This window comes from Oncorhynchus kisutch, linkage group LG5 (assembly GCF_002021735.2).
Source record: "Oncorhynchus kisutch isolate 150728-3 linkage group LG5, Okis_V2, whole genome shotgun sequence".
NCBI lineage: Eukaryota > Metazoa > Chordata > Actinopteri > Salmoniformes > Salmonidae > Oncorhynchus > Oncorhynchus kisutch.
Window position 1 is genome coordinate 67,659,767 of NC_034178.2, and position 12,493 is coordinate 67,672,259.

Genomic DNA, 12,493 nt, shown 5'->3' on the forward strand with positions numbered 1-12,493 from the left:
CTCTCTTTTTAATTGTTATTCCTGTGTAGTCCCCAAAATACAACAGTTGATTGTTTTCATGTGTGTTAATTTGTGTGGTAGATTCCTCTGGATTACTGCGCTGTCTTCTAACTGTTATAATGGGTTTATAAGGTAATAATGTACTGAAGCTCATCTCTCTGTCAGGCAGATAGACAGACAGGCAGCACAGGGGACTCGCTCTAGTGTGTGTGTGTGTGTGTGTGTGTGTGTGTGTGTGTGTGTGTGTGTGTGTGTGTGTGTGTGTGTGTGTGTGTGTGTGTGTGTGTGTGTGTGTGTGTGTGTGTGTGTGTCTGTGTCTAGCCACCGCTCAGATTGACAACAACCAGAACCACAGGAGAGTAGTATTGTCAGTCCCCTATAAGGAACCAGAATGTGGGTCAGTGTGGGCTGTAAAATTGAAAACATTCCAATATCTTCTGGTGGACTGAATGGGGAAAATAGATCATTTGTCATTATTAGTATGATTGTGATTCTATAAATAATTTTATAAAGTGTATTTGCAATACAGCACATTTGAAATGCATACCCAACTGAAATTTCAGCTTTGATTCTTACCAGATGACGAGAACAGTCACCATTTAGTAAGCAGGGCTTTTCCTGGTTAAAGTACATACAGTATGTTGGGTTCTTTCTTCGATAAACATATGTTGTATTTTGTCCTCCTGTCAGAAGTTTGATTTTCCTTGTTGAGCCTGGGGCGGCAGGGTAGCCTAGTGGTTAGAGCATTGGACTAGTAACTGGAAGGTTGCAAGTTCAAATCCCCAAGCTGACAAGATACAAATCTCTCGTTCTGCCCCCTAACAGGCACTTAACAGGCCACTTAACAGGCCCCTTAACAGGCAGTTAACCCATCATTGAAAATAAGAATTTGTTCTTAACTGACTTGCCTCGTTAAATAAAGGCAAAAAATATAATTGCCCCAACCCACCTTGTAACCATTAAAATTAATTTAAATTTAACTAGACAAGACAGTTAAGTACAAATACTTATTTACAATGACAGCCTAGTGGGTTAACTGCCTTGTTCAGGGGCAAAACAACACATGTTTACTTTGTCAGCTCGGGGATTCAATCCACCAACCTTCCAGTTACTGGCCCAATGCTCTAACCACTAGGCTACCTGCCGCCCTTCATCATGGAATATATTCTCCTGCAGTCGCTCATGTGATTCTGACTGAGGACTCTTGCTATCATAGTTAATGCCTGAGCTAGCAGATATACAACCCAGGCTGTTTTCAATCATGAGCTAATACACAAATATATTTATCCTGCAGTCATCCATCACATTCTGACTGAGGAGCCTAGGATAGTGTTGTGGTTTTACCGATAGTTTGTCTCCTTGCTGGACCAGCAGATTCTAACCAGGACTCATGGGTTTAATAAATTATCTTTTACTTTAACCCATCTCATTCTGACTGAGGAGCCTAAGATAGTGTTGTGGTTTTACCGATAGTTTGTCTCCTTGCTGGACCAGCAGATTCTAACCAGGACTCATGGGTTTAATAAATTATCTTTTACTTTAATCCATCACATTCTGACTGAGGAGTCTAAGATAGTGTTGTGGTTTTACCGATAGTTTGTCTCCTTGCTGGACCAGAAGATTCTAACCAGGACTCATGGGTTTAATAAATTATCTTTTACTTTAACCCATCGCATTCTGACTGAGGAGCCTAAGATAGTGTTGTGGTTTTACCGATAGTTTGTCTCCTTGCTGGACCAGCAGATTCTAACCAGGACTCATGGGTTTAATAAATTATCTTTTACTTTAACCCATCGCATTCTGACTGAAGTTTAATTTTCCTTGCTGGGCCAGAACCAACTGAGGCCACGTCTTGACCATGAGATAAACAAACGAGGAATATTCTTCTGCAGTTATGAATCATAACGTTTCCTTGCTGGGCCAGTAGATAGCCTACATAAAACCCAGTAGATAGCCTACATAAAACCCAGTAGATAGCCTACATACAACCCAATAGGTAGCCTACATACAACCCAGTAGATACTTTACCCAGATTTTAACAAGGACTCGGACACGATTCGTTGGATTAATGTATACTTCTAGACAATCACCCATGTTTCAGAGGAGTCTAGCTACAGTATAGATTGCTTTCCCTGGCTGGGCAAGACAATACATGTACAGACCAGGCTAGGCCTGATAATGGAATAACCACGTTATACAGTCAGGTCCATCATTATTGATAAAGATAATCAAAAAAAGACTGTATAAAATAAATAATACAAATACTGAGATATTTTGTATGCAACAATTAAAAATATATATATTTTATACTAATACATTTGCTCAGAGAAAAATATTTGTTTAACTATAGTAAAAAACTATAAGGGTGAAACTTATTGGCACCCCTGTTTTCAATAATTCAGGAGAAGAGGGATACCTAGTCAGTTCCACATTTAACACAACCCCTCTGAATCATTGAGGTGCAGGCGGCTGCCTTCATTGACGTCATCGGCACCCAGGGAACCAGTGGGTGCCTTGCTCAGTGGAAGAATAACAGATTTTTTACCTTGTCAGCACGGGGATTAGATGCAGAAACCTTTCGGTTACTGGCCCAAAACTCCTACCCGCCAGGCTACCTGCTGCCCCTAACACCCTCCCCTTGTGCCCTTGTGAGGATAATGATTCTGAGCCTTTTTTAACACTGTTTTATGAGATTGGAGAACACATTGGGAGGGATCTTTCCAGATCCTTAATATCCTTTGTCTGCACAAATGCACTGCCCTCTTCAATTAAAACCAATTAAAAATGTTGATTTTGTGGTGAATACATTTTGTTGTTGTTGTTGTGGATTTTGATTTGTGCTTTCTGTTATTGTCTTGCTGGAAGATCCACTTGTGGCCAGGTGTCAGCCTCCTGGCAGAGGCAACAAGGTTTTTGGATCAAATGTCCTGGTACTTTGTAAAGTTTATGATGCCTTTGACGTTAACAAGAGCCCCAGGACGAGTGGAAACAGAGTAGCCCCATTAAATCACCACCATATTTTACCGTAGGTATGAGGTACTTTTCTGGTATACACTTCTACCACACACATGAAAATAGCTCTTTGGCCATACACATCAGTGGTTGGTTTGAAACATAGTGACAGGCTATCTCCAACCCAGCTCAGTCCCCAGCTCAGTCCCCAGCCCAGTCCCCAGCTCAGTCCCCAGCCCAGGCTGTGTCTGTCTGTGTCCCTTCCAGCTGTGACAATAGATAGCTCCAAACCGACCTAACACATGTCATGGGGCTTCCGAGTGGCGCAGTGGTCTAAGGCACTGCATCTCAGTGCTATAGGCGTTACTACAGACCCTGGTTTGATTCCAGGCTGTATCACAACCGGCTGTAATTGGAAGTCCCATAGGGCGACACAACCCATGCTCTGTGTCTCTTCCAGCTGTGTTCTTATTGACACGGTGAGGGAGGATTGATATGTTGGTCTGTTATAGTGAATCAGCAGTGTTACTCAGACATCCATCTGATTGAGTCTCAAATGGCCCCCTATTTCCTGTATAGTGTACTAACCAGGGCCCTAGTCAACAGTAGTACACTATATAGGGAATAGGGGGCCATTTGGGATGCAGACCTAATGTCTCTGGCTACTATAAACACTGAGATGTATCCTCACTAACATGATTAAGGATGATCTGTGGGGAGATTGATAGAATAATAGATAAATGAGAGTAAATTACTGAAATGTCATGCTTGTCAGATGTGTGTGGGAGGGAGGGAGGGAGGTTGACTGGGCACAAACTGGTTAAATCAATGTTGTTTCAATGTAATGTGTCAAAGTATTGCGACATGGAATCTATTTGGAAAATACATTGGATTTAAAAAAAGTCATACATTTGTACCATTTTGAAGATAACATTTAATTCACAGGATTATGTCATCATAGTAACCAATTTTCAACATCTTGTATAAAAATCTTATATAAAATATGTTGAATTTGTACCTTTTGAAACAACGTCAGATCATCAATGTAATATCCATGATAAGAAAAAAACTATAGGCTGGACAGCAACCTCCTACTGGAGAGTTGATCTATCTACTGGTATCTCTTCGGTCTCCCATCCTGGGTTTTAACCAAGCCCAGACGAGCTATTTGTCCCTGAATACAACGTATGAGCTAGTGTGAGAATGATTGTTGAGAAATCTCCACTTAATAGATTCATTGTTGCTAAATAAGTCATTCCAAAGGGTAGGTTGAACAGATCAAAAGTAACCCTACTTTATTTATATACCATTTTGGAAGTCATCGACAGCTATTGTTTAAATTCATCCCAGGATTCAACTACAAACAGAAATTAGAATAGACGTAGGGTTTGGTTGATTTCAAATGGAATCTATAAGTTAAAAATACATATTTGAGATTCACGTCTGTTGGATTCTAGATTCTCAAGGAATGCTGGCGGCCATAACAGAAGCCAAACTTGAGTTAGCTTGAGGGTGTGGTTTGATGTGGGTGTGTCCCTGCAACCACCAAGACACACCCATCTGTCAGAACCTTGCCCGCAGGGGTTTCCCCCGACTCAATCACAACAAACAATCCTCCTGCAGGTTGAGTTCAATAACTAGTGAAATGGTTACCCAGACTATTTGCATTGCCTCCTGCCCTCTCCACACCACTGTCACTGTCATCTATGCATAGTCACTTTAATTAACTCTACCTACATGTACATACTACCTCAACTAACTGGTGCCCCCGCACACTGACTCTGTACCGGCACCCCCCTGCATACAGTAGAAGTCGGAAGTTTACATACACTTAGGTTGGAGTCATTAAAACTAGTTTTTTCAACCACTCCACAAATGTCTTGTTAACAAACTATAGTTTTTGCAAGGCGGTTAGGATATCTACTTTGTGCATGACACAAGTCATTTTTCCAACAATTGCTTACAGACAGATTATTTAACTTATAATTCACTGTATCACAATTCCAGTGAGTCAGAAGTTTCCATGCACGAAGTTGACTGTGCCTATAAACAGCTTGGAAAATTTCTGAAAATGATGTCATGGCTTTAGAAGCTTCTGATAGGCTAATTGACCTCATTTGAGTCAATTGGAGGTGTACCTGTGGATGTATTTCAAGGCCGACCTTCAAACTCAGAGACTCTTTGCTTAACATCATGGGAAAATCAAAACAAATCAGCCAAGACCTCAGAAACAAATTGAAGACCTCCACAAGTCTGGTTCATCCTTGGGAGCAATTTCAAAACGCCTGAAGGTACCACGTTCATCTGTACAAACAATAGTACGCAAGTCTAAACACCATGGGACCATGCAGCCGTCATACCGCTCAGGAAGGAGACGCGTTCTGTCTCCTAGAGATAAACGTACTTTGGTGCGAAAAGTGCAAATCAATCCCAGAACAACAGCAAAGAACCTTGTGAAGATGCTGGAGGAAACAGGTACAAAAGTATCTATGACCACAGAGACATCAGTATCAAGCCTGTCTGTCAGAGTGCCAGGTGTCTCTCCATTCAGAGACATCAGTATCAAGCCTGTCTGTCAGAGTGCCAGGTCTGTCTCCATTCAGAGACATCAGTATCAAGCCTGTCTGTCAGAGTGCCAGGTCTCTCTCCATTCCGAGACGTCAGTTTCAAGCCTGTCTGTCAGAGTGCCAGGTCTGTCTCCATTCAGAGACATCAGTATCAAGCCTGTCTGTCAGAGTGCCAGGTCTGTCTCCATTCAGAGACATCAGTTTCAAGCCTGTCTGTCAGAGTGCCAGGTCTGTCTCCATTCAGAGACATCAGTATCAAGCCTGTCTGTCAGAGTGCCAGGTCTGTCTCCATTCAGAGACATCAGTATCAAGCCTGTCTGTCAGAGTGCCAGGTCTCTCTCCATTCCGAGACGTCAGTTTCAAGCCTGTCTGTCAGAGTGCCAGGTCTGTCTCCATTCAGAGACATCAGTATCAAGCCTGTCTGTCAGAGTGCCAGGTCTGTCTCCATTCAGAGACATCAGTTTCAAGCCTGTCTGTCAGAGTGCCAGGTCTGTCTCCATTCAGAGACATCAGTATCAAGCCTGTCTGTCAGAGTGCCAGGTCTCTCTCCATTCAGAGACATCAGTATCAAGCCTGTCTGTCAGAGTGCCAGGTCTCTCTCCATTCAGAGACATCAGTATCAAGCCTGTCTGTCAGAGTGCCAGGTCTCTCTCCATTCAGAGACGTCAGTTTCAAGCCTGTCTGTCAGAGTGCCAGGTCTGTCTCCATTCAGAGATATCAGTATCAAGCCTGTCTGTCAGAGTGCCAGGTCTGTCTCCATTCAGAGACATCAATATCAAGCCTGTCTGTCAGAGTGCCAGGTCTGTCTCCATTCAGAGACATCAGTATCAAGCCTGTCTGCCAGAGTGCCAGGTCTCTCTCCATTCAGAGACATCAGTATCAAGCCTGTCTGTTTTACTCACTTCGGCTGCAGTGAAGGAGAGTCCACAGGTTTTGGTAGCGGGCAGTGTCAGTGGCACTGTATTGTCCTCAAAGCGAGCAAAGAAGTTGTTTAGTCTGTCTGGGAGCAAGACATCCTGGTCCGCGACAGGGCTGGTTTTCTTGTTGTAATCCGTGATTGACTGTAGACCCTGCCACATACCTCTTGTGTCTGAGCCGTTGAATTGCGACTCTACTTTGTCTCTATACTGACGCTTAGCTTGTTTGATTGCCTTGCGGAGGGAATATCTACACGGTTTGTTTTCGGTTATGTTTCCGGTCACATTGCCCTGGTTAAAAGCAGTGGTTCGTGCTTTCAGTTTCTTGCGAATGCTGCCATCAATCCACGGTTTCTGGTTTGGGATTTTTTTTATAGTTGCTGTGGGTACGACATTGCCGATGCACTTGCTAATAAACTCGCTCACCAAATCACATGGAACTTGGTAAAAGGAGGCATGATTTGTGCTAGTGTATAATAGGTGGCTAGTTATTGAATAATTTATCCTTCATAACAATGAGGCACATCCAGTAATGTCCTGTCCTCCTTCACACTCTCTATGTGCCTTTGGTACCTAGTAGTGACTGTTTGTGACTAGGAGGATTTTTCAGATGAGCTTAATCATTTTTTTCGCTTTCATTTTTATTCCTCCCTGTTATTGTCCTGAACCTAATCACCTCTCTCTCTCTTTCTCTCTCTCTCTCTCTCTCTCTCTGTCTCTCTCTCTCTGTCTCTCTCTCTCTCTCTCTGTCTCTCTCTCTCTCTCTGTCTCTCTCTCTCTCTCTCTCTCTCTCTCTCTCTGTCTCTCTCTCTCCCTCTCTCTCTCTCTCTCTCTCTCTCTCTCTCTGTCTCTCTCTGTCTCTCTCTCTGTCTCTCTCTGTCTCTCTCTCTCTCTGTCTCTCTCTGTCTCTCTCTCTCTGTCTCTCTCTCTGTCTCTCTCTCTGTCTCTCTCTCTGTCTCTCTCTCTCTCTGTCTCTCTCTCTCTCTCTCTCTCTCTCTCTCTCTCTCTCTCTCTCTCTCTCTCTCTCTCTCTCTCTCTCTCTCTCTCACTTTCTCTTTCTTTCTTACTTTCTGTCTTTCTTTCTGGAATCTGCAGTAGTGGGAAACAGTGCCACTGAACGCCATACCACCGTTGTTATTGTTTTTGTTGCAGAGCTGAGGAGCATCGTGCTGTACATACTGTACATATTGTGCTCTTCTATAAAACAGTGTTCATTGTTTGCAGTAACTTCTTTTGTTGTTCTAATATCGCAGATGTTTCACCATTTTGGAATCCAGCTTTAAGTTGTTATGTTCTAAGTCCTAAGGTCTTACTGACCTAAGGGTCGATACGTTATAACCATATAGCCTGTTAGACCCTTGGGTCTTCATGAACCTAAGGTCTTAATAACCTGAGGGTTGAATCATTGCCATAACAAAGCCAATTGTTATTTCCCTGGGGAGTATTTACAGGACATTGATATCTAGCTCCTGTTTTTTCCCGTGAAGGGTCTTTCTGTGTGTTCCACTCACTGTGGCTGTGTCCTGTGTTGTTTCCCTTCTCCACACGTGGATGTATTCTATAGTCTGTTCTCATCCCGTTTTCTATTCTGTTCCATCAGGCTCAGCTGGCCCTGTCGTCTCCCTCTGGATTTGGGGTGTGTCTGGGGCTATGGTGCCCCAGCGGAAGGACTGGATGTCATGGTGGTGCACCGGGGAGAGGGATGGAGATTACAAGGAGAGAGGGTTCACAGGGGAAATGGATGGGGACAGGGGAGTGGAGAGAGAGAAGGCTGGAGCCGAGCCTGGGGAAAAGGCTGGGACCGAGCCTGGGGAAAAGGCTGGGACCGAGCCTGGGTCGAGGCCTGCAGAGAGAGTTTGGAAGCTGGCTGTTCACCCTTCCTTTCCTGCTCCTTCTCCTCCTCCCCCCGGTGTTCCCCCAGTGCCCTGACAGCTGCCACTGTGTGTGGGAGAGCAGCATGGTGCTGTGTCCGGACGCTGGGCTCCATGAGTTCCCCCAGGGCCTTCCTCTGGACACCGTCATACTACACCTGGAGAGAAACTACATCCGCTCGCTCCCTGAGGGAGCCTTCAGGCAAGGAAGATAACAGTTGTGTTTTAATATGATTTTTTATTCACCCTGCATGCTGTTATTGTCTTTTATTAATTCATTAATTTATTCATTACAATTCAAATCTGGCTCCCAGTTTGTCTTTAGTTCTGGGTAATTATGATGTTTCTGACACTTCCTCTTGTTATTAACCTTCAGGGAGCTGACACACCTGAGGGAGCTGTATCTCTCCCACAACCACATCAACACCCTCTCCTCCGGGGCCCTGCGACACCTGAGCTCAGAGCTCCGTCTCCTGGACCTCTCCCACAACCTGTTACGCCAGGCCAGCCGGGACGAGTTTGGTTCCACGCGGGCCAAGGCGCGCCTCTACAACAACCCGTGGCACTGCGACTGTACCCTGCAGGAGCTGATGGAGACGTTAAATCTAGAGCCGGAGACTGTCAACGGGATCATGTGTGAGAGCTCTGTGAGGAGCTCCGGGGAGGGGAGTCGCTGGGAGGATCCAGGAGGAGCAGCAGAGCACTCCGGTCAACCCCTGGTTAAGCTGCTTAACTCTGGGGTAAACTTCTGTAGTCTCCAGAGGAAGACAACGGATGTAGCCATGCTGGTGACCATGTTCGTGTGGTTCTTCATGGTCATTGTTTATGTGGTCTACTATGTGAGACAGAACCAGGCTGAGACCAGAAGACATCTGGAGTATCTGAAGAGTTTGCCCAGTCCGAGGAAAACACTCACGGAGACAGACACGATAAGCACTGGTCTCTGAACTATTTATTTATTTCCCTCGTTTAACAAGGTAAGTTATTGAGAAGACATTATTTTTAACAAAAACAACCAGACCAAGAGAAGACCCAAGAGAAGGCCTAAGAGAAGGCCCAAGATGAGGCCTAAGAGAAGGCCTAAGAGAAGGTACAAGAGAAGACCCAAGAGAAGGCCTAAGAGAAAGCCCAAGATAAGGCCTAAGAGAAGGCCCAAGAGAAGGCCCAACAAAAGTCCTAAGAGACTGCCCAAGAGAAGACCCAAGAGAAGGCCCAAGAGAAGGCCTAAGAGAAGGCCCAACAGAAGGCCTAAGAGAAGGCCTAAGAGAAAGCCCAACATAAGGCCTAAGAGAATGCCTAAGAGAAAGCTCAACATAAGGCCTATGAGAAGACCTAACAAGACTGCCTAAGAGAAGACCTAAGAGACTGCCCAAGAGAAGACCCAAGAGAAGGCCCAAGAGAAGGCCCAACAGAAGGCCCAAGAGACTGCCTAAGATACTGCCTAAGAGAAGGCATAAGAGAAGGCCCAAGAGAAGGCCTAAGAGAAGGCCCAAGATAAGGCCTAAGAGAAGACCCAAGAGAAGTCCTAAGATACTGCCCAAGAGAAGACCCAAGAGAAGGCCCAACAGAAGGCCCAAGAGAAGACCTAAGAGAAGGCCTAAGAGAAGGTCCAAGAGAAGGCCCAACAGAAGGCCTAAGAGAAGGCCCAACAGAAGGCCTAAGAGAAGGCCTAAGATAAGGCCTAAGAGAAAGCCCAACATAAGGCCTAAGAGAATGCCTAAGAGAGCTCAACATAAGGCCTATGAGAAGGTCTAACAGACTGCCTAAGAGAAGACCTAAGAGAAGTCCCAAGAGAAGGCCCAACATAAGGCCTAAGAGAAGCCCAAGAGAAGGCCTAAGAGAAAACCCAACAGAAGGCCCAAGAAAAGGCCCAAGAGAAGGCATAAGAGAAGGCCCAAGAGAAGGCCCAACATAAGGCCTAAGAGAAGGCCTAAGAGACAGCCCAAGAGCAGGCCTAAGAGAAGGCTCAACATAAGGCCTATGAGAATGCCTAAGAGAAAGCCCAAAAGAAGGCCCAAGAGACTGCATTCCGTTGCAACAATTTAGGGCTTCTGTCTGTGGAGAAATCAATATATTGCACATCTCTGTATTGGATTGGAGATGGTTGTACTTACAATTGTTACTTTAAAATGGCCTCTCAATAACAACTCTGACTTGAATGAAATAATTACAGCATCTTATTTTTGTAACTAATATCTCACTGAACAAAAAAATATAAACGCAACATACAACGATTTTTAACATTTCACAGTTCATATAAGGAAATCAGTCAATTTCAATAAATAAATTAGCCCCTAATCTATGGATTTAACATGACTGTTGGGGACAGATACCGTAAAAAAAAAGGTAGGGGCATGGATCAGAAAACCTGTCAGTATCTGGTGTGACCACCATTTGACTCATGCAGCGTGACACATCTCTTTCCTATAGAGTTGATCAGGCTGCTGATTGTGACCTGTAGAATGTTGTCCTTCTCCTCTTCTATGTCTATACGAAGTTGCTGGATATTGGCGGGAACTGGAACACGCTGTTGTACATGTTGATCCAGAGCATCCCAAACATGCTCAATGGGTGACATGTCAGCTGAGTATACAGGCTATGGAAGGATATTTGGAGGGATATTTTTAGCTTCCAGGAATTGTGTACAGATCCTTGTGACATGGGGCCGTGCATTATCATGCTGAACCATGAGGTGATGGCAGCGGATGAATGACACAACAATGGGCCTCAGGATCTTGTCATGATATCTTTGTGCATTTAAATTGCCATTGATAAAATGCAATTGTGTTCGTTGCTCATAGCTTATGCCTACCCATACCAAATTCAAAAGAATCTCGCACATCTGAGCTATCTAATGTGCAGGTGCATGGCAACAATTGAACAAGATGAAGGAAGAAGGAAACCGCACATTGCTCTTGATAGTATCACTGATATTTAATAAGCTTACGTATCGGCCTCACGGCCTTCGTCAGAGCTTTTACCCATACCATACTGCCACCATGGGGCACTCTGTTCACAATGTTGTTATCAGAAAACTTGCCCGCCCACAAGACGCCATACAAGTTGTCTGCCATCTACCCGGTACAGACGAAACCAGGATTCATCCATGAAGAGGACACTTCTCCAGCATGCCAGTGGCCATCCAAGGTGAACATTTGCCCACTGAATTCGGTTACGACTCCAAACTGCACTCATGTCAAGACCCTGGAGAAAGCATGCGGATGAGCTTCCCTAAAACGGTTTATGCAGAAATTCTTTCGTTGTCTCAGATGATCTCGCAGATGAAGAAGCTTTTTGTGCGTATGGAAATAAACTTTTGTGCGAATGGAACATTTCTGGGATCTTTTATTTCACATCATGAAACATGGGATCAACACTTCACATGAAACATGGGATCAACACTTCACATGAAACATGGGATCAACACTTCACATGAAACATGGGATCAACACTTCACATGAAACATGGGATCAACACTTCACATGAAACATGGGATCAACACTTCACATGAAACATGGGATCAACACTTCACATGAAACATGGGATCAACACTTCACATGAAACATGGGATCAACACTTCACATGAAACATGGGATCAACACTTCACATGAAACATGGGATCAACACTTCACATGAAACATGGGATCAACACTTCACATGAAACATGGGATCAACACTTCACATGAAACATGGGATCAACACTTCACATGGCGTGTTTCTATTTGTGTTCAGTATACTTTCCAATACTTTAAATATATTTTTCATTTATTATTTAGAAATGACAAAAAAACACAGCTTTTTAACAGTGTCCAAATGGAGAGAAAGACACAAAGAAGAAAGAAGGAGCTAAATAGCGAATCGCAAAAAAAAGTCAATATTTATTGGCACCTTTCATCGTCAAATAATGGTGGCATTCATATTCCATTAGACTGTTAACAGAGAAAACAGACCTTGACCTAATTCATTTTGAACGGCAGATAGCAGGTCCTTACAAACCAGAAGGCTAATCAGAGGGTCTGTTTGTACTCTATCCATCAGGTTCAAAGGGTATGTGATGTTGATTCATATTCTGGATCATTAGAACTAGCTATTCTACTCCAGGCTTTGAAGGGCAGTGAAGGCCGTTTTAACCCCCAAGCTACAAGGTCACTGAGTCCCAACCAGCTAGTCATCTATATTCTCAATC

General features: G+C 44.1%; 1 protein-coding gene across 1 annotated transcript in view; it reads left to right on the forward strand.

The window, feature by feature from the left end:
- Positions 1-9,320, forward strand: part of LOC116374121 (leucine-rich repeat-containing protein 3-like) — a 14,048-nt gene extending 4,728 nt beyond the window's left edge. The window contains exons 3-4 of the mRNA XM_031823919.1: positions 8,037-8,509; positions 8,684-9,320. Of these exons, the coding sequence (XP_031679779.1) occupies positions 8,037-8,509; positions 8,684-9,254 (1,044 nt within the window). The 3' untranslated portion in view covers positions 9,255-9,320. The remainder of the gene's footprint in view (positions 1-8,036; positions 8,510-8,683) is intronic.
- The last annotated feature ends 3,173 nt before the right edge of the window (positions 9,321-12,493 follow it).